At 44.6% G+C, this 22,824-nt stretch overlaps 1 protein-coding gene across 4 annotated transcripts in view; it reads left to right on the top strand.

Moving 5' to 3' along the window:
* Positions 1–22,824, top strand: part of SFMBT2 (Scm like with four mbt domains 2) — a 227,662-nt gene that overhangs the window by 87,959 nt on the left and 116,879 nt on the right. For 3 of the 4 annotated variants that reach the window (XM_059404050.1, XM_059404052.1, XM_059404051.1), the window contains exons 5-6: positions 20,130–20,218; positions 21,885–22,131. In XM_059404050.1, coding sequence (XP_059260033.1) covers positions 20,130–20,218; positions 21,885–22,131 — 336 coding nt within the window. Of the gene's footprint in view, positions 1–20,129; positions 20,219–21,884; positions 22,132–22,824 lie in introns of those variants that run through there. The other variant, XM_059404053.1, reaches the window with a different exon arrangement.

Below are 22,824 nucleotides of genomic sequence, written 5' to 3'. Positions count from 1 at the left end.
ACCGTGCCATCCCTACATCTTATCTTTTCCCCTTCTCTCTGTAACTAAACAGGAGATTTTAAGTAAGTTTCTAAGGTCTTGTCCTTTTGCAAAATTGAAATATTTTGTGATATATTACCCTAGTATTTTTGTTTGGTTGGTTGGTTTGTTGAAGAATCACAGAGGACAAAACCTTAGGGACTTACTTGAAATCTCCTGTTCAGTTACAGAGAGAAGGGGAAAAGATCAGATATTCACTCACATATTCCTCCTTTCCGTGCTGCTCCTGCCTGCAGACCGGTGGATCTATTGTTTTAGGTGCTCAGCGTTTCGTTCACTGGAGAAGGGAAGCCATGCCATAATTTTGATTCATTCTGGAGGGTTTTCTTTTAATTACAAGTTGATGAATGGTTTTGATTCATGATTCCAAAAATTATGTCATCTTCCTTACAATTAATCACTTTCATTAGACTTTTTTTTATTGTAACAACAAAAACCAAGCCAGCTAATTGCCTAGGTATCTCTGTTTTTGGAATAGTCACTGAAATTCCTCTGTTTGTCATGCTTAGGAACTTGACCTGGGTGACACCCAGGGTCAAGGTTCCGTGTCCTGGCCGACGTTGGCACGGTGGGCTCCTTCTCAGCTACTTTGCCTGTGGTTAACTACCCAGTGGTAATCATTTCCCACCACATTTCTGTGGAAGGAAGTTCTATGACTCGGGTCATATGAAATTTTGAAGATGAATTCAAACTGTGCAAACGGATTTTATTACTGAAATAGTTGAGCTGCATGAGTAGAAGAGGGAAGGTGTCTGGAGTCCTTCATTTTGTGTGACCAGATATTTTCTGACTTGGAGCTGTCTCCTGGGAACCAACGCTCTAGTGTCCTCTCCCCTCCCCACTTTCTTTCTCCTAGTCCTGGTGGCCTGTGGAGTTCTAGTCCGTGTAACTATACTGGGCTCATTCTTAAAACCCTCTACTCTCGGACTGTTCCTTTTTTTCTTTTTTTTTAAGTATTTTATTTATTTGGCAGAGAGAGACAGAAAGGATGGAGAGAGAAAGCAGGACCAGGAGGGAGGGGTAGAGTGAGAAGGACAAGCAGACTCCCCACTCTGCAGGGAGCCTGAGGTGGGGCTCGATCCTGGGACCCTGGGATCATGACCTGAGCTGGAGGCAGATGCTTAACTGACTGAGCCACCCAGGAGGCCCCCTTCGCCTGATTCTTAAAATAATTTTAAATAAGTAAATTGTTTCTCTTTGATAATGTAGAGCCTCGTCATAATATTCTCCTCTCATTGGGCAGCCTCAGAAAGAAGCAGGGGTCAGGACTCCTGGGAAAGAGGGAGGGCATGATTGAGATGCTAGTTAACTTTGAGGGAGCCTAAGAGGAGCCTGGACGAAGTCCCTGGCTTTTTTTTTTTTTTCCTCTCAATTATGTGAGATCAAATTATGTTTGTAAAAATGAAGTTTCACTAGTAACAATTATTTTTAAAGTATGAAATATAGCAGATATTTATTCAGCCCTCCTGAATAAAACATTTGAGCAGAGACCTGAATGAAGTGAAAGACCAAGCCGTTGATATATCTGGGGGGAAGAGTGTTCTGGGCAGTGGGAACGGTACATGCAAATGTCCTGGGGCAGGAGCATCCTGGATATATTAGAGGAAAGCTATGAAAGCCTGCAGAGTGGGACAGGAGTGGTGTTGGGGAGAGCAGTAGGGGGCAGATCAGAGTGGGCAGTGGCCCATAGTGCTGCATGGGCTGTGGTAAAGGTTTCAGCTTTTCTTCCTCAGAGAGGATTTTGAATAGCAGAATAACTCAGGCACGAGCTGTGTTCTGAATGGATCATTTGGACTGCTCTGTGGCTGCAGTGATCAAGGCAGGCAATCGCAGTGGCTTGTATCAGGGTGCTTGTTGCAGATTTTGTAGCAGAGCGACTGGATTCTGGAGGTATTCTGATGGTGGACCTACCAGGGTTTGCCAACGGACGGGATATGACGTGTGCTTGTGTGTATGGTACGGGGCGGAGGATGTGGTGGGAGGGTAGGAGAGAGAGCGCGTTTGAGCCATGGCTGCGTCCAGAGCCTTCAGCCTGAGCACCCGGAGAGGCACACTTGTCCCAGAGTCCAGGAATCCCGTGGGAGCGAGCCGAGTGTGGTTGGCCGTGTTCCGTTGAGGTGTTGGAGAAAATGTCAAAGTGGACGATGGACGTGTGTCTGGGGTTCAGAGGGCAGTCCTGGTCGGTGCGGGAACTGGATGCCGTCAGCATACAGTTCGTGTCTGAGGCCACAAGCGTGGATGACATCAGTGAGAGGATGAGTGTGGGTGGAGAGGGTGTCCTGGTGGACTGGCTTCTGGGACATTCCAGAGGTTGGCTGACGAGAAGCAGTAGCCAAGGAGACCGAGGAGTGATGACCAGGAAGGTAGGCCAGGAGAGCTCGATGGCTCCAAGGCCAAGTGTCCTGGTAAGCTTGGTGGACATAGCAATGCACTCCAGGCCCGCGGCTTATCAGGAACAGCAATGTGTCCTGCACAGATGTGGAGGCCGGAATTCTGGGATCAGGGTGCGGGCCTGCTTGGGCTCTGCTGACAGCTCTCCGCTGGGCTGCAGACCGCCAGCTTCTCCTTGTGTCCCTGCTTGCCTGAAGGAGTGTGGGGGCTCTCTGGGGGTCTCTTTTGTAAGGGCACTAATCCCATTTGTAAGGGCTTTCCCTTCACGACCTAATCCCTTCCCCAGGGCCCCATCCTCAAATACCGTCACGTTGGGGGGTTAGGATTTCAACGTAAGAATTTTGGAGAGACAGAAGAATTGAATCTGTAACACTAAGAGAAGAATGTTTTTAGGAGGGGGGAGGTGATGATCAGACCCATGGAAGGCAGTTCATTATGTCAAGTAAGCAGAAGACCGAGAATTGACCATAGATTTGGCGATCTGGAAATCACCGGTGATCTTACCCTCCTAACTACTTCATCTTCCCCAGTCTGTCTTTGTGCCCTGTAAGTCTGTCCCCACCTACCTGGTTCATGGTTCTGGCCGAGTTCGCTTCCATTTAGTCGTACTCTGCCAACCTATTACTGCCGTTGCCCTTGGGTTTGACAGGTGAGAAATCGATCTGTGAATTGTGCCATATAGAGTTGTCAGAGCAAAAATGTTCCTAAGAGAAGAAATGTGTGAAAGAGTGAGATTATGGTGGGATTACTCTCCAGTCTGCAGACCTGAAACATAGACATCATTCCACCCCAGAATTTTGAATTGCTAGTGACTGTTGTAACTTACACATGCAGAATGTGTTTTGATTTTCAATTTCTTTAATTTCTTATTTTTAAAGATTTTATGTTTTTGACAGAGAGTGAGAGAGAGCACGAGCGGGGGAGTAGCAGAGGGAGAGGGAGAAGCAGACTCCCCACTGAGCAGGGAGCTGACTCAGGACTTGATCCCAGAACACTGAGATCATGACCTGAGCCTAAGGCAGACACTTTGCCAGCTGAGATGCCCAGGTGCCCTGTGTTTTGATTAGGGAAAAAACAAAACAAAACAAACTTCTGTTGCTAATAATTTTTCACTAGCATATTTAAAAAATGTACAGTCAATAAAAGTGTCCTCATATAATATAGTGATGGGAAGGATTTCAGTCTACCATAACTGGATAATAAATCCTATCGTTAAGAGCGGCTATGCTGGAGTCTGTGTTTTGCCAAGAAGTTCTGCTGTGGGGTAATTCGGTGTCTTGAGAGGTCTTGAGAGTTCGAGTTTCGTTAGTATTCACAAAAATGACAGGTTTTAAGAATTGAACCACATCTGGAGCCGTGACAGGTAGGTCACAGGATTCGTCCATCAGTGGCAGAATGCCCGCTCTTGGTCCTTATGCTTGGACCTAACCGATTATGTATGAAACGTGCCTCTTCTCTTGAAGAATATGTTCTGATCTTCCTCACCTACACTTCAGCTAGAGGGATTTCACTGCTTGTCCTAAATACATCAGATCTCGTGTTGGATGCTTACCGACAGAACCATTCCGTTCCTTTTCTCATGCTCTGGTTCATATTCAGTGCTAACACACTTCCAGTGAGGTGTGATTAAAGCTGTCTTTAATTATTGTAATCAGCATGTTAATCAGATCTGCACATGAAGAAAGTAATCTTCAATGGCTATGTGTTTTCCCAAAGTATTACTTTTTTTCAGTATTTCATTCTAAGGGAACTAACATTTCATGAGATGTGGTTTTTTGGGTAAATGGGAACTTCCATTTTAAATCACTTACTTGAAATCGACTTACCCGGCACTATAAATCTTCGAAAGTTAGACCCACAAGAAAGAGTTTTGAGAAATGTGACCCAGAACCTAAGGTTTTGTTGAGTAGTTGTGTTTACGTTCTAGACTCCTAAAATAATTTGTTTTGCATCAGTTTTATTTTCTCAGTCATACAACACGTGTGTTTGGAAGAGTTATTCTAAAATTGACGTTGTGCACGTAGCTTGTAAATTCAGAGAAGGCTATCTGTTGCAAATGCTCTCTACTGATTGCAGGTCTGCCTAGTTGCTTTGAGTGTTTCTTGTTGAACAGGGACGAGAACAAGTAGTTCATCAGATTTTCTGGAGGTACCAGTTGAGGTGCTGTGCACGGATGTGTTTGGTATGCATTGGAGACTCGGGAGAGGTTTTATTATCAGAATTGCCAAGTCTCGTGTCTGTTGGGCTGAGGAAAGAGGGTAGATCAATTGCTTCTCTTTTGGAAGGCAGAGCAGGTCATCCTCAACACTCTTCTTGTCCAGTGACATACATCATAGCCCCATTTTAATACAGTTATATTATTTCTGCATCATTCTTAACCTTCTTGGGGTCCTAGAGTCCTTTGAAAATCTGATGGAGTCATGAAACTTCTTGGGAGGAGCCCATGCGTGCTCACAGTTTCGTTTTGGATTTTATGGCTCAAACCGAAGCGGGAGGGATGGGCCTGTCTGGGATTAGGAAACTGATCTCGCAGTTGGTCAGTTCCGTGAGGTGTGGTTTAGAGAAACTTCTAGCCGTCCAAGTATGGTGGCCGAAGACTTGGAAAAACCAAACGCGAGTTAGATTCAAGTCAGATGCAAAGGGCGGGTTCTTAATCTCCGGCTTGCCTTTTGCCAGTGCGGGGTGGTGGGGAATGGGGGGGTGCTTCAGGAAGGTGACAGAAACACAGTGTTCAGGCTTTGGAGCAAGACTGAGGAGAAGCCAGGAGCACGGAGGATGTTTATGGTTTAGTTCCTGTAAAAACTTCCGGAAGAGGATAGCGGCTAGGTTGATGGTGAGAGACTTGGTCTCTCCAGGTGGCTTGGAGCTCTGATTATTTTCTGAAGCAGAACTCTGACAGCCACATGGTGAAAGCAGACTTCAGTTTATTGTGAGTAAGGGCCTTTGGACACAGGGCGTGTGATCAGCAGCCTCAACACCAACCCCAGATCTCACCTGCCAGCCTCACTTAGCCTGGATTGAACCACTGGACTAAAATGACAGTGCCTGGGAGAGAAAGTACCGGTCTGTGCAGCTCGGAGTGTAGACATGGTGGGGTGTGTGCGGGGTGGAGAGTGTTTTGTGGCAGAAATGGTTGGCAAACACTGCCTCTGTCTGTATCCACTTAACAGGGTCATACCCTTCAGTCCCTTGACTATGCTTGTAACAGTGGTCAAGCTTGTGAAAACTCTAACATCATACTTGATTTAAAATTTAATTTAATTTTTTGTTCGTATTTGAGGCAATTATATGATCCTTGATCATTGTCTGGTTTTAGTTTCGAAATTTAAAAATATAACTTCTAAATGACAATTTCCTGATTAGTTTTTGAGTTAAAAAATGTTTTTAGGGGCGCCTAGGTGGCTCAGTGGGTTAAAGCCTCTGCCTTCGGCTCAGGTCATGATCCCAGGGTCCTGGGATCGAGCCCCGCATCGGGCTGTCCGCTCCGCGGAGAGCCTGCTTCCTCCTCTCTCTCTCTCTCTCTCTCTGCCTACTTCTGATTTCTGTCTGTCAAATAAATAAAATCTTTAAAAAAAAGTTTTTAAAGATTTTATATATTTTTTTTGACAGAGAGAGAGAGATCACAAGTAGAGAGGCAGGCAGAGGGGGAGGGGGAAGCAGGCTTCCCGCTGAGCAGAGAGCTCGATGCGGGGCTCCATCCCAGGACCCTGGGATCATGACCTGGTTAGTTTTTAAGATTGGTTTGTTTCCCTGCAAAAAGCCCATCCGAGTGGGCGTGGTCCTCTTAGCAACACGCCTGAAGGTGCAAGCCCTGTGCCAAGGGCTTCATGAGGGTTCTCTCACTTCCTGGTCCTAGGGCTCTGCCAGGTGAGTACTGTGAGGAGGCTGCTTTATACAGGTAAGAACACCTGACCAGAGAGGCTGGGTCATTTTCTGATACCACACAGCAAAACAGGGTGCACCTGGGATTCCACTCAGCACCACCTAGAGCCTCTCATTTCCAATGCGGCATGGCTTCCTCAGCGGGGTTCAGGTCATCTCAGGCTTCTGGAAGCTACAGCCCACAAGAAAGTCTAAGGATTGATTCATTATCATTTTCCCCTTTTCTGTGAGTGTTTTTGTTCTTTCCTTTTGGTCTGCCCACCCTTTAGGATGGTAATATGGTAATGTATTGGTTAGGGTTCTCCAGAGAAAGAGACCGGTAGGATGTGTGCAGAGCTATGAGAAGAGGTGTATTTTAAGGGATTGGCTCCCATGGTTGTGGAGATGTGGGGAGTCCAGAAGCTGATGGAGGAGGAGACTCGGGAAAACGTTGCAATTTGAGTCCAAAGACGTTTCCACAGAAGAACTGGAAGGAGCCTGGGTCACAGGTGGAGTCCAAAGACAGTCTGTTGGAGAATCTCCTCTCCTTTCTTTCAGATTGAAACTTTTTACAGCAGTTTAAGGTCCACAACAAAATTAAGGCAAAGGTACAGAGTTTTCCCTACCCCCTGCCTCCATACATGCCCAGCCTCCCCCATTATCAGCATCCCCTGCCAGAGTGGGACCGTTGTTACAGTGGGTGAGCCTACACCGACACATTCTCACCACCCAGAGCCCGCATTTTGTGGTAGAGTTCCCTCTTGGTATTGTACATTCCGTCGTTATTGTCATCATAGAGTCGTTTCACTGCCCTGAAATTGCTCTGTGTGCCACCTGTGCACCCCTTCCCCACAATCCTGGCGGACATGGACCTTTTACTTCCTCCACTGTTGTGCTTGTCCAGATGGCCATGGAGTTGGTATCACACAATAGGGAGCCTTGTCACACAATAGGCAGAGGCTTTAAGGCTGCTTTTGCTTGTAATGTGCATTTAAAGTTCTTGCATGTCTCTCTGTTGCTTGATAGCTCATGTCCTTTTAGTGCTGCATGATATTCCATTGTCTGGATGGACCAGTCTCTTTCTCCATTGACCTGGCAGACAATATCTTGGTTGCCTCCAGGTTTTGGCCATCACAAACCAAGTTGCTGGAAACATTTGTGTGCAGGTTTTTGTGTGGACGTGTTTTCAGTTCCTTTGGACGTGTTTCAGTTCTAAGGAATGTAATTGCTAGATCGTATGGTATGGATACGTTTAGTTTTGTAAGAAACCACCACGATGTCTTCAGAAGTGGCTGCACCATTTTGCATTTTGTCCAGCAGTGAGCGAGAGAGTTCCTGTTGCTCCACATCATCCTAAGCATTTGCTGTTGTCGGTGGTCTGGGTTTTTGGTATTCTAATGGTATATCTTGGTATCCCATTCTTGTTTTAAGACATTTCTGTGAAGACATATGATGTGGAGCATTTTGTCATATGCCATTTGCCATCTGTGTATCTTTCCTGACGAGGGACCTGCTAAGGTAGTTGGCCCATTTTATGATCAGGTGTGTTATTGGATTGTTGAGTTCTAAGAGTACTTTGTATATTTTGCATAGCAGTCCTTTATCAGATGTGTCTTGTATTAATATTTTCTCCTAATCTCTGGCTTGTCTTCTCATTCTCTTGACAATGTATTTTGCAGAGCCAAAGATTTCCATTTTGATGAGGGTCAGCTCATTTGTTTTCTTCATGCACTGTGTCTTTGCTGTTGTATCTAAAAATGCGTCACTATACCCAAGATGATCTAGGTTTTCTCTTATGCTATCTGCTAGGATATTTTACATTTAGATTTATGATCTGTTTTGAATTAATTTTTGTGAAGGGTAATTTTTGTAATTATTCATAATTGCAAAGTCTGTGTTTAAGTTCATTTTTTTTTTTTTTGCATGTGGATGTCCCGTTGTTTCTGTATTGTTTATTGAAGAAACTAGAAACTATCTTTGCTCTTATGCATTGTCTTTGCTCCTTTGTCGAAGATCAGTTGACTGAAAATATGTGTGTCTGTTTTGGGCTCTCTCTTTTGTTCCACTGATTTATATGTTCTTTCTTTCATCAATACCTCACTGTCTTGGTTACTGTGGCTTTATGGTAAATCTTGAAGTCAGGTAGTGTCAGTCCTTCCACTTTGTTCTCCTTCAATATTGTCTTGACTGTTCTGGAATTTTTCCCTCTTTTTTTTTTTTTTATTTGACAGAGAGAGATCACAAGTAGGCAGAGAGGCAGGCAGAGGCAGAGGGGGAAGCAGGCTCCCTGCCAAGCAGAGAGCCTCATGCAGGGCTAGATCCCAGGACGCTGAGATCATGACCTGAGCTGAAGGCAGAGGCTTTAACCCACTGAACCACCCAGGTGCCCCATGCACTTTTTTCCTTTTTATAAAAACTTTGGAATCATTTTGCTAATATCTGCAGAATAAGTTGCTAGGATTGTGAATTGCACAGAATCAGCAGAGCAAGATGAGAAGAGCTGGAGCTGACGTCTTAACAATATTGGGTCTCCCTATCCATGAACGTGGAATATCTCTTTATTCACTTTTCTTTGATTTCAAAGAAGTGCTCTGGGGAGGTCAGACTTTTGTTCTATTCAAGTGTTCCCCTGATTCAGTGAAGCCCAGCCACACTGGGAAGAGTAGTTTGCTTCACTCAAAGCCCACTGATTGCAGTGCAGATTTCATCCAAAAATATCTTCACAGAAACTGGAGGCATGTTTGATCAAATGTCTGGGTGCTTGTGTCCTAGGTATGTTCACACACAGCATATGCCATTATAGACAGCAACTGTGAAAACCATTAAAAGATAGGCTGACTCATGTAATTAGATATATACAGAGGGCATGTTAATATAAGTTTTATGCAAGCTTTTTTCTTTTTTTTTTTGGCAAGGTTGTTTTTTTCTTTCTTTTCAAAACTTGCACCTAAGGGAAAATTTTGAATGGAAGCTGTTTTGCCACAGCAAAGAAAGTAACTTCACAGGAAGAAAGAAGTATGTGTGAGAGAGAGACCTGTGAGAATAAAATCTTTAACAAGAAAGTGTCCTATTCCATTGAACTTGGAGCCTTGGACCTTTGTGATATGTCAGTTCAGACTTGACAGTTTCTCTGCAGAGTGAGCTAATGAAAGACCTGTAGGAAGTTTTTCTTAGTGGAGAGAAAAAAAAGTCTCTGACTCTTTGGAAGGGTTTTTTTTTTTTTTTTTTTTTTTTTTTTTTTTTTTTAGCAGGAACAGGTTTAAAGCAATAACAGAAATGCCTGCAAGGTGAGATATTGGCAGCTAGAGAAGAATGGGAGAGAAGGTGCTAGAATAGGAGAAATTCCATTATTTTATTGGATAAAATCTCCAGCCAGAGAACAGTGATCAGGTTTTAACTTTCTCCTAACAGTTTAGGGGCTGTTATTCATCCTCTAGGCTCATAGATTGGATGCACAGTACTAGGAGTGACACATTGAGAGTATCATAAGTACTGTTTATCTTTATGGCTTTTGTTTTGTAAATCTTGATTGTTTATAGCGCTGAGAGGTTTTTAGGAACCTCAGAGAACTTCACAGAAGCAGTTGGCCCCTCAAAGACGTGTCGTACCTTGTGTTTCCTTCATTTCTGGGTGATGCCCTCATCTGAAATGAACGGTATCCATGTTGCCTAATGGGACAGTTGTGCATTGTTCTTCCGAAGGAAAGCTCCAGAGAAATACAGTCTGTCCCAACTCTTAAGATGCTTTTGATGCCCACTGAGTGAATTGGTGAGATCTCTCGCTTTCTGGGTTAGATGTGCTGTAGCCATAATCTGAAATGTCTCCTGGTATCATGTGGGAGCAGTTACAAGCCAGGCCAAGGAAAGATGTGGAAGCTCATTTGTGAATGCTTGTGGTGTGCTGTTGAGTTGTATCGTATTTTATTGAAAGGTCTATATAATATCCATGGTAACAATGATTCTTCGTCTGAATCCCACAAGTTGTGTTTCAACAGAAGATTCGTAAAATAGACACAAGGTGCAGAGCCATTAGATCTGTCCTTTCCCCTGTGACAGAAGTGTACACATTTCTGTATGTGTGTTTATCATGGGTCCTGGGCGTCTGCTGTGTGTGTTTATCATGGGTCTGGGGCGTCTTGTAGTCATGCAAGGGGCGTGGAGAGTAAGGCGTGGACTGTCGTGAGGCGGGTGAGTACAAACGTGCACTTAATTATACATTGTGCTCAGACCATGAATGGAGTGACTCTGGGACTCCAGGAGGGAATATTGCTGATCCTGGAAGTTAGGAAGGATCCCCGAAAAAGGGATAGTCGAGGTGCTGGGTTTACTGGGGACACAGTGGGGGAAGTATTTCTACACCAAGGGAGGGGGATATCCAGGCCAATAATGAAGCTGCTGAAGGGGAAGAGTTTAGAGAAAGCCAGTGTGGAGACCAAAGGGAGGAAGAGTAGAGAGGGACCCAGTCCTGCAGGAAATTGGGACAGGTTGCGGGAGTTTGAAGTTTACTCTGAGATTCATTGGCTGTGTGAAATGATCTCATGTCTTGTTTTAAAAGGCTTGTGTTGAATACAATATTCAAGGTCGGGAGCTATGAGATATCTAACAAAGAATTAATATCTAACATAAATAAAGGGCTCCTACAAATCAATGTGTTTTTCAAAAGATCAAAGTTTGATTTTTATAGATAACAGGTGTGAGAGGACTCCCAGACACCCATGGACATTTGCGAAGCAGGCAGGACTCTCCGATCCTATGGCTCAGAAAAGAGGTCTGGTCTGTAGGGATGAATTTGACAGCTGTTGGCATCACGGTGATTAAAGTCGTGGGCGTGGATGAGACTGTCCACAGGAGGACCACAGAGTGAGAGGAAAAGCAAGCCAGCCTAGGACCAGTTTCTAAGTAACCCCTAATCATTGGAAGTTAAAGGGGATGGGTGGAGAAGGCGTGGCTGGAGAAGGAAGAAAGAAAATCCCAGTCATGGAAGCCCAGAGAGGAGTTTGTTTCAGGGAGGAAGTCATCAGTAGTGCAGTTCAGTGGGTGGCTTGGTTCTCGTGGGGAAGGAAGTTGAATGGATGGGATAGTGAGTGAGTTTAGTCTTCTTTGCTTACGTTTGGTTTTGGAGGGGAGCAGAGAAATACGGTATTGATTGATCAGAAAGGGGTACCAGCTGGTGGGTATTAGAGAGGGCACGGATTGCATGGAGCACTGGGTGTGGTGCAAAAATAATGAATACTGTTATGCTGAAAATAAAAAATAAATTAAAAAAAAAAAAAGAAAAGAGAGTTCTAGGGCAGGGGGCGTTTATACAAGGTTGGGTGGTTCTAGGACTTACAGGGAATGATTTGGCTCAGTCTTTTTCTTTATGCTGTGGTGATAAGCCTGGTCGTTCTAGTGCAGAGGGGGACTGGGGGCGGTGGTCAGAGGGAGGCAGGCGTGGAGATGATGGACTCACAGTTCACTGGGTACAGGATGGAAAGGGTGTGGTTTTAAGTAAGGAGAACAAGCATGGTGGTGGGGGGGGGGGGCTCCTTCCGACAGAGCCCCTGAATCTGCATGTCACCGAGGGAGGCATTCCCTGCTGCTCCTGCCCCAGACGGACGGACCTCATGCCATTTCTAGGAACTGGCAAGAAAGCGCTCTGTGATCCTCCCGGATCCCCTCAACAAGGCATCACAGCAAATAGATATGTACTGACGTACTTGCCTTATTTAAACAGGCAGATAAAACACTGTCACAGTTTAGTAGAATACATTCCTTTTCCAGGGAGCCGTGACTTGCACGAACTGTAGGAATAACTTAACTACTAGCAAAGGGAAGTTGGGAAGCTGTTGAGGCCGCATTGGCGTGTCGGAGTGCAGAAATCCGGTTTGAATCCTGAGTTTTAGGGAGATCTCAAGTGTGCTTGTTTCCCTGTCTGTGTGTGCTTGGGTGTGTAACACAAAGGACAGATGCTGGATTTGGATGTGAGAGACGTGCGGACAATGGGAACTCCAGTGTGCTCTGTAGTGTCAATTAAAAAATACGGAGCTGCGTGTGTCGACATTCGTATTGATGGAAGCCTCGTGTCTCATCTATTCACTATTGATCTTGTTCTCCTGAAAACCTTCAGCAAGTCACTGTCTTTGTGCACGACGGATCCTGTTGCGTTAAGACTATTCTTGCAAAGTGTAACAAGAGAGGTTGACATTTTCCCACTATGTAGCAGGTGATCAGTTTTATAACAATGCAAGGAAGCAGGAACAGAAACTAAAAATGAATTGGCTTACACGAAGAATTATTCTCCAGACGGTAGATTTCCTTTTTTGGTACCAGTTTGTCAGTGTTTGAAGATGTGGTCATTAGCATTAATTAGCATTAATATTCAACATAGGGAGAGGTAGTTAAGGGATTAGAAGGCTAAAAAGTATCATCCCACTCTGGAAGACATTTTTCATCTCATTATAGTTTCTGAAATTAATAAAGTATTAACCATGTGGTTTTTATGCCCATGGCTGTTGTTTCGTATCCGTGATCTGAGGTACAGGTTTATTAAGTTAAATTTGGATTGTCAGAAATTTGTTCGTGTATGATTAAAGCAACGTTTTGCAATATTTCAAGTACGATCTTCTAAAGGGAGACCGAGTGTGTTTATATAAATGTTGGAATGCATTAAAGAGGGAGCGACAGAAAGCATCATCCAAGGATACTGAGCCACCAGTGTGAAAACTGCCAGGAAGCCTTTTGTCGTTTAAGGCTTATAACCACCCAATGAAGCCGTCTCCACGCAAAGTCACGTATGACCCCATAAGAAGCTAATCTCAACACGGAGGAACTCTCCTGCGCTCATTCCCAATATTGAGGAAAATTCTGGGCAACGTGTAGAATGTTAAGTAGCCGAGGGCTTTCTTGTTAAGAGTCTGTGTACACACTGACCAAGGTTTTAAGGATTAAAATGGCCTTAATAGTCTGTGTTTCAGCGATGTGGACTGTTCTGACGTCCAGACCACTCATTGTCTCTGTGTCAGCTGAAAGTCGTCACTCTCTGTGGTTCCCTCCAACAGTGCTCAGGTTGTGTTTTTGCGAAATCCCTATCTTCAGAGCAAAATAGTAATACTACTTTTTGTAATTGTGCAAGTGTATTTACATAACTGAAAGAATCCTGGTAGGCTGAATTTAGACTTTCCCTCCAATCTATAGATAGTGAGTACTTAGGAGTATGTGTGTGTATCTGTGTGTAGAGATAATTTTTGCAGCATTTTTCACAAGTTACAATCTTCATCTCATTAATTACTGGAGATAAGAATGCTTTGATCTGAACCCGTCGCACAGTAGGAGCTTATCAATCCTGTCGACCTGTTGAGTCATTTTGTGACCTGTCCTTCTGTTTGTGGGAACAATTTAATTTGAAACTGTATGAAAAATTAATGTAGATACTTTCCTTTAAAAAAACCACAAGGGAGGGCACCTGGGTGGCTCAGTGTGTTAAGCTGCTGCCTTCGGCTCAGGTCATGATCTCAGTGTCCTGGGATCGAGTCCCACATCGGGCTCTCTGCTCAGTGGGGAGCCTGCTTCCCTCTCTCTCTCTGCCTGCCTCTCTGTCTACTTGTGATCTTTCTCTGTCAAATAAATAAATAAAATCTTAAAAAAAAAAACTGCAATGGAAGGAACTTTATAGTCTTTTCTTCTTAATAGTAAGTGTAAATGTTTCCATTTATAATTCAGGATTCATTGTTGCACTTCTTTTCTTTAGCGAAGTCAGTGTTAAAGAATAGTTTCCTGATACCTCAAAGGCTGCTGCCTGACACCTTATGGTAAAGCCCAGTTCTGTTGTGAGCCAGGAGTTTTCTGTGGATGGAGCATTTTTATTTATCTCTTCTTCCTCCAGAGGCTACTTTAAAATGATAGTGAAGGAAGAAAAAAAATACATGAACCCACACAGAGAGAATTGAAGAGAGACTTGTGCAGAAAAGATATCTCAAAAATGTTCCTGCAGCTTGAAAGCTCATGAAGGGTTGGTAACTGCCAAAGATGGGCGGGGGCCGTTGCAGCCTCACACTTGGTTGTGGGGGGCTTGGAGTCCCTGCAGTGCTGGGTGAGTGGGAGTCCCAGGTGAGGCTGGAAATGGCAGGGTTTAATGGGGTCAGAACACTTCCCAGGCTCTCTGTTCCCTACCGTATTGGGACAACCAAGGACTAGAGACACTGTGTATCCTCTGGGTTCATCTCTGAAGAAATGGACAGAACTGTTCGGGGAAAAAAAAGACACTAGTTCAGGCATTTCCTTCTCAGATGGGAGTTACCAAACACCCGTTCTGAGTTACAAGCCTCTGCTCTGGGACAAAGTTTCCCCTTCAGCTTTTTGGTTGGCTCTAGTTGACCTGTGATGCATGACTATGGGCCACCAGACACCCCAGGAGAACACTTGATAGGAGAGAAAAGGAAAGACATAACCACGAAACAACCTTCCGAGTGAGAGGATGCTGGGCATACGGCAGGAGAAAATGCTCTGCTTTACTGTGTCAAGAGGTTTTGAAAATGGCAGAAAAAGCTCTAGAAGGGAACAACCAAAGAGCAAGTCAGAACCAAAAATGCAAGTGACACAATAAATTCAAAGAAGCTTTGGTTGGCAGTGAGTGGAGAAAATTGCCATGAACAAAAATTAGCCTCCGTGTGTTTAGACTCTTAAGATGCAGGAATGCTTGGCTTTTCTTCCAGCTAGGGTAGATCTGAGTGGCTCAGCAGAAAGCGGTTCATTGCCCATTGGAATTACTCTGCCCATCTTCCCGGTGAGTGGAAAGGTATGACGCAGCCTGTATTCCCCGTGGACCTGTCTGTTCAACCTGTTGACACGGATGGAGAGGGGAGGAATGTGTTCCTCTGACTTCAGTCCAAGTCTCCGTGTTCAGGGTCCCGCTGAAGGGGCAGCTCTGAACCGCAGACCAGTGTCCCCAGCAGATGGCCTCCTTGAGAAGTGAGGAATCATTGAATGTGTTTACGTATGCTTGATGGGCCTGGAAGTCCAACAGGACTGGTGTCTTCCCAAATCCTGGGTGTGTGTGTGGGGGGGGGGAGATGGTGACTTGCATTTTTTTTGGAACCTTTTTTTTTTTTCCTCCAAAGTTCTCTCTACACCCAATGTGGGACTTGAACTCATGACCCAGAGATCAAGAGTCACATGTCCTGTGGACTGAGCCAGCCAGGCACCCCTGTTTGGAACCCTTTTTATAGGTAGCTCTGTAATCCCCATAATGCTGTTGTGGGACTTAAGGGCCATCTCTGAATGTCTTTGCAAAGAAGCATGGTGTGTGTGTGTGTGTGTATGTGTGTGTGTGTGTGTGTGTGTGTACGCACATGCGTGTGTTTTCTCTTTCTGAAACTGATGTTCATGATTGCGTCCTGCAGTGAGAGAGGCGTAGCTCCCCACACGGGGTGTTAAAATGACGAGTGTAACCTGGATTTCTTAAAAAGCAAAGTTGACTAAAGTATATGTATTTTCTATGCAAAGTTTATAAAATGTTAAAACTGAATAGAACCTTGGAAACATGTTCATGAGAAGGTTATACGAGGATCCTGATTTTACTCTTATGAATAGAAAATCGTATGAACTCTCAGGAGTGTCTCCGTATAAGCTAACAGCATGTGGAAATGATTACAATGTTACGGACAAACTTTTATCCGTCTATTTTGTTTTCATTTTAATCATTTCTTTCTGGGTGTAGAGTTCACATTCGATGTCTTTGGGTGTCTGCTATGTTGTAGGTCTTCTGAAATTTAATGCCTGGATCATCCGATGGAAAAGATAATGACCAGAGGGCAAGGAATTTTTTTCCTATTTGAGAAGGATGGTTCTTATAGCCATGCTAGTTGATTGAGTCTTTGAAGAGAGGCATTCTGTAGTAAATGAAAATTTATAGTCTTAGAACTTCTAATTAGAAACTTATGTGGACACCCAGGAAAGTGCAGGTCAGCTTCTGTTGCAATGAATTCTAAGGTATTTCTAGGCAATTTTTATTGTACTAAAATTTAACCGAATTTAGTATTACTCAAAATAAGTCCATTGACTGCAAATTTTAGACTTGTTTTGCATAGTTTTAAAAAATACATATGGTGGTATTTTCTCTAATCGAATTTTTACATTTGAATATTGAGTTTTGAGAACTAAATGTTGACCAGAACAGTTTTTCTTTTAAAAGTCGCAGTGTTTGGGTGGTTCTGTCTGTTAACAGCTGGGCAGCCCATTCAGTTAAGCACCTGCCTTTGGCTCAGGTCATGTCTGAGAGTCCCAGGATCAAGTCCTGCACTGGGCTCCCTGCTCAGCTGGGAGCCTGCCTCTCCCTCTGCCTGCTGCTCCCCCTGCTTGTGCTCTGTCTCTCTGCCAAATAAATAAATAAAATATATATATTTTAAAAAGTAACAGTATTTCTGAGAACTGTTTCCTCTCTACTTCTTAATCAGAAGTTGTTAGTATATCTTTGCAGCTAAGATCCATTTTTTTAGTGAGAGTAATTTGTCTAGATACTGTGTGGCACAAGAAAGATTGCTTCAGAGCCTTGTGTAGAGACATTAATGGATAGTTATAGGGGCTCTGGGCTGGAGGGCTCACAAGGTATAATTTTAGAAGCATCTCTACTGTTCTCTTACTACAGCCCAACCCACTTCAATTTCAACATTACACGATGTCTTCATAAGGTGATGGCTTATTTAAAAATTTTTAATTTCAGGGGCACCTGGGTGGCTCAGTGGGTTAATGCCTCTGCCTTCAGCTCAGGTCATGATCTCAGGGTCCTGGGATCGAGCCCCGCATCGGGTTCTCTGCTCAGTGGGGAGCCTGCTTCCTCCTCTCTCTCTGCCTGCCTCTCTGCCTACTTGGATCTCTGTCTGTCAAATAAATAAATAAAATCTTTAAAAAAAAATAAAAAAAAATAAAAATTTTTAATTTCAATGTTCACTTGGATTATGTGGATGTTAGAACCACCCCTTAAATAAGCCATTGAACTTTCTTCTTGTAGTGGATATGGACATAAATCTGTCGGATATGGGACCATATTTCACCCAGCTAGGCTGATTGTCATTTTTTGATAAAGAAATAAGGAATGCATATTTGCTTGGCACAGTTGTATATTGTCCTCATCTTGAAACTTCGGGTTAGACAGTAATTTTCATATTATCTCTATCATGCCTACAAATTACTGATTTATCTGTATGCAGAAGCTTTGAGAGTCATAGATTCCCATGGAAAGACTCCGGGTAGGATTGGCGTCTGCATACTTGAGTTTGAAGCTGGGGGTGACCCTTGTTATTTCTATGAACTTGGGAAAAGTTAGTTAGAAACGTCACCCCCAGAGCACTGTCACAATGATCCCGAGACCCAGAGGAAGTTAAAGTTATGCTGGGAAAGTACAAGGGAAATACAGATTTTCATTCCGTTGTCTTGTATGCCGTTTCCTTTTGGTCTTCTCGGTAACCGCGGGCATGCAGGAGGGCGGTCTCTGTCCATTCAGGCTGCTGTAACAGAAATACCGTGCTCTTTGGGCCTTGTAAACCACAGAGATTTATTTCTCACAGTTCCAGAGGCTGGAGGTTCAAAGTAAGGCAGCAGCAGATTCTATGGTTGAGGGTTGCTTCCTTCTGTTGGAATTTCACGGGGTGGGAGGGTCGAGGATCTTGGGGTCTCACTGATCCCATCAGGAGGGCTCCACCCTCATGACCTCCGCAAAACCTAGTTACCTCCCAAGGGTCCCACTTCCTAATGTTGTCGCATTGGACATTAGGATTCAGTAGGAATATGGGGGGACACAAATCACTTCGTACACAGTTGGGGGCTAATTTAGAAATGGGTACAGCATTCAATAATGATGGCTACACTTTTAAGGACAGAAAAGGACACCGTAACAGTTCCTGCCCCAAATAGATGCATTACTTTATGAGTGTGTATGTAGAAATGAGGAAGATGGTATTTTATTTGAGCAAAAAGCCTAGCGGTAGAAGCTGATGAATGGGTGAATTGCTCCTTTTTAAGCAAAACCGTGGTTGGGGCATCGAATGGGGGAAAGCTGGACTTTGCAGCCTTGTCCGGATCCCCTTTATGTTGCCCGAATTCTTCCCTTTTGGTTCTGGTTGTCTTCGGATCCTTAGTGTGTGAGGGAGGCATATTGACTGGGATGCGGGTTAGTGGTGGCAGTCGCTGCTGTCCCCGCTTCTGTTGGTGATCAGGCCAGCGCACGTGTGCAGCCTCAGCCTGGCATTTGTGGGAATGAACAGTAAATACTTGGTGAGAGTGTGTCATACTTTAATATACGCTTACAACAAGACGAGCTGCTTCTTATTAATTGCCTGGTGTGTGCCGGTATGGTTAGGTTTCACTGATGTGTGTATCTTCTCTAAAACTGCTAGCAGCCCATAGGCTAAAATGTTGTTAGCACCCTGACACTGATGAAGAGAGAGCACAAGATAAGTGGGTAAATTACTCACAGTTGTAACCAGTGAGGGCAGAGCCTGCTACGGTACCTGCTCCTTGAGGTGTGAGCAAGAAATTGTTGTATTGTGCCTCTGCAGAACACAGGCAATGTGCAAACCACTTGCATCTGGAACCTTCCACAGAGGCTAAGTACTGGATGTATTCTAGGCAGTGCTCCCTGGCCTGCTGGCTCCCTACGTGATCCACGGAGTGGGAGGCGGGAATTTGGGCCATGCTTCTCCTGAGTTGCTGATTCGTGAAGCCTGTGAGGCCCCGGGAAGGCTCTGGGCCTGTCCTGGGTGTGGATGTCACCGGGTGAAGCCTTTGGAGATCTGTACTTTGGGAGATGTGCCAGGAATGTCCTGTTCCTCTAGTCTCGGGTTCTCAGCACTCGGAGATGGTTGGCTTCCACCGTCTGAAATGTCGTTCTTCAGGATGTCTCCGCTACATTCCTTCCTTGCTCTCAACGTGGTCCCCGCAGTTTGCGGTCCCCTCGCTTTTGTCCTTGGAGAGCTGTAGCCACTCCTTACCTCGGTTTCTCTGCCGTTGGCCTCTTTTGTTTCCATTCAAGCCTCTGTGCTATTTTCAGATACGAGTTAGGCAGAGATTTCCTGTTGACTTAACGTGTCTGCTTTCTGGGCTGTTGACCGGTGTTGTTTCCCCGCGCCCTGTACTCAGCCGGGGCCAGACTCGGTCAACAACTGAGCGGCCTTCGTCCACGTCCTCCCTTCCCGGGTCTGTCAGTCAGAAAGCCCCTTCTTCCTTGTCTCCACCTGCAGAATCCGGTGTCACTCAGAGCCCGCTGCTGTTTTTCCACCTGGGGATTGTCCTCCGACTTCTGTCCCTCCCTGGTCTCCTCCTTCTTGGAATCCCCCTCCCCCTCCCCGAATTCCGTGCTTCACGCTATCTGCTTCTCTCTCGCAGAAATGCCCGAGTACATTCTCCTCAAACTTCAGGGCTCCCCCTTCTTTAACCCCCCCCGATGCCCAGCAAGCGCGAGCATGCCACAGGCACAAGGTCTCCCGCTGTGGGCAGATCTCTGGTCACCGTGTTAGCTCTCCAGTGTGATGCTTAAAATGAAGAAAAGTATCAAAACAACACATGTGTACAGAAAAGTGCTTTGAGGGGCGCCTGGTGGCTCAGTGGGTTAAAGCCTCTGCCTTCGGCTCAGGTCATGATCTCAGGGTCCTGGGATCCAGCCCCTCATCGGGCTCTCTGCTCGGCAGGGAGCCTGCTTCCCTCTCTCTCTCTTGCCTGCCTCTCTGCCTGTGTGTGATCTCTGTCTGTCAAATAAATAAAAACTAAAATCTGAAAAAAAGAAAAGTGCTTTGATTTTAAACTGAACCTGATACTCGCCTGCTGTGCTGAGGTGTGTTTTTTCTTCTTCTTCTTTTGTCTTGCCAGCAATCAAAGAGAAGTACACAGACTGGACGGAATTCCTCATTCGTGACTTGACTGGTTCCCGGACGGCGCCGGCCAACCTCCTGGAAGGTGTATGTATTGTTGTTTCTCAGCTAGTCTGTGTCTGAAGCCTCACGGTTGCATGAGCACCTTTGCCTATATCCTTCAGTGGGTACACATGTACATGTGGATGTTCTGTCCAGATAGCCTAACTTCCTGTTTTTTTCCTTCCGAATTGTTTAAGGTAATGATTCTCATGGCACCAAAGCTTCTGCATCTGTGGTACAATCAATAAGTGGAAAACTGGCTTCTGTGTGAACAGATTTTTAAATAATGCTATCGTTAGGTTATCTTTCTGTTATCCCCTACATGGGAGCCTCTGTCCTGTATTCGTGAATGTAAATGAAATCCTGGAGAAGACCTCTTCTGTAGATGTGACCACGAAGCATGAGCATGCCCTGTTAGAGTCTGGGAGTGTGCTAACAAATGGTCCCAGTGACTCTTCTGTTCTGGTTGAGTACGCGCATGCCAACAACGCACGCGTGTTGAGTAATAATTGAATCAGCCTCCCTTCTGAAGACCACAGGGGTATTGACGAATCCTATTTCAGTGTGGTTAAGGTATGCTTAAGGTGCCGAAGAAAAAACAGGTGATCTGCGGTCGTGATGGTTCGTTTGGCAGTAACCGTGTGATAAAGCACTTTGATCTTTACTCTATATGGTAGAGCAGAAGGAGGGCCCTACTGTCATACGTAATGATTGAGTCACCACATCTGGTTAGGTAATGCCCCTTGAAGAAAGGGGGAAGTGAAATAACAAGAATATGATGTGGTTCTTGACGATATCATTATTCTCTTAATGTTAATGGTGAATTTCCCTCCTCTCATAAATGACATTGACTTTTGGAGCACTGCTGTCTAAGACACGGTTATCTGGTTTTATTCTGTGAAGATTTTGCCTGGTATATTTGCTTATCTTAACAGCTCCTGATTTGTTTGGTTAGCAAATCAAAATGACGATTCTTCACCCTTTTAGAAGGACGAATTATCTTACTTTGTTCATATTTTTTTAACATATTTGCCTACAAGACTGACTAAACAAACACCCTTTTCATGTGCCAATGTATGCTGAGAAGTTTGCTTATACGGGGCACTAATTATATAAATATATGTATATATATATATACGTTCTCTAAACCAACAGTGGGACCGAGTATAGAAATAACTATGTAATTGTCTCAGGTAGCTGATCATTCACGTGTGTTAGACACGTCCTTGATACGTGTTCATGCTTTGCTCACTTAAAAGTATGCGAGCGTCTTAATCATTCACATGGTAGCCGTGATAAGATGAATGTCTCTTGAGTCGTGGGGTATGTTGATAGCCCCATGGTCTGGGAGAAGAGACATTGAGCTACCACATATTTTCTAGTGGGAGGCCAGTTTGGTGTAAGTCTTCTTAAAAGGATGCTTATTTCTAACAAATGCCATTTTATCTGGGAAGGGTGATTTGTTTGGTGAGAGCCGAGCGCAAACTGTTATGTTGTGTTTACTTGTGATTCTTGTTGTTGGACAGAGGGCCGGGGGAATGAACGTGTGTGTGGAAGGAGTGGGAAGGGGTTGGGGGTGGAGGGAAACACCAGACTGTTTGCCAGTAGCTTGGATGATGGTGTGAAAAAATATTATCTTCTGCTGTCATCTGTTTCCATGAGAACCTTAAAATAAAGTTTAAAATAAGGAGTTTTGCTTCTGTTTAAACAGCCTCTGCGAGGGAAAGGCCCTATAGACCTCATTACAGTTGATTCCTTAATAGAACTTCAGGATTCTCAGAGCCCTTTTCAGTACTGGATAGTTAGTGTGATTGAAAATGTTGGAGGAAGATTACGCCTTCGCTATGTGGGATTGGAGGACACTGAATCCTATGACCAGTGGTTGTTTTACTTGGATTACAGACTTCGACCAGTTGGTTGGTGTCAAGAGAATAAATACAGAATGGACCCACCTTCAGGTAAGGGCCAAAGCTTTTGCTGCTGCGGAGTATTTGGTAAAGGATGTGATGTTTTCCTGGATGTGTCTCTGGAGAGTTTGTTAGCTCCCTGGTATCTTTTACACGTGCGTATGTGAACGTTAAGCATTTTGACTGCAGAAAACTCTTCTATGGAAAACAGAACTCAAGACCTCAGTAGTGTTCTGGAAGGAGAAAGTGGTGGAGGCTGTGGTGAAGCTGATCTTATTCCTCTGGAATCACTGATTCACTAATGAAAGACACACGGGACTGTGACTTGGTCATTTTCTCCCTTTTTCTTTAGGAATTTTGATAGTCTTGGAAGTTGGTTCCAAAATCTCTGTCTGTCCATACATCCTCCAGTCATCCACCCACTCACTCATCCATTCATTTGTCCATCCGTCTCCATTCATCCATATACTTCCCTCCATCTACCCATCCACCACCCATCTGTTTACCCACCTATCCAGCTACTCACCCAACCTCCAGCCTCCCAGCCTCCCACCCATTTGTCCCCTGTCCGTCCTTTATCCACCCACCCATCCTTCATCCATCCATCCTTCATCCATCCATCCTTCATCCATCCATCCATCCACCTACCCATCCATCTATCCATCATCCATCCATCCATCCATCCACCCACCCATCCATCCATCCATCCTTCATTCATCCATCCATCCTTAATCCATCCGTCCA

The sequence above is a fragment of the Mustela nigripes genome, chromosome 6 (assembly GCF_022355385.1).
Source record: "Mustela nigripes isolate SB6536 chromosome 6, MUSNIG.SB6536, whole genome shotgun sequence".
Taxonomy (NCBI): Eukaryota; Metazoa; Chordata; class Mammalia; order Carnivora; family Mustelidae; genus Mustela; species Mustela nigripes.
The sequence above is the reverse complement of the archived record's forward strand: the minus strand, read 5'-3'. Positions and strand labels throughout refer to the sequence as shown.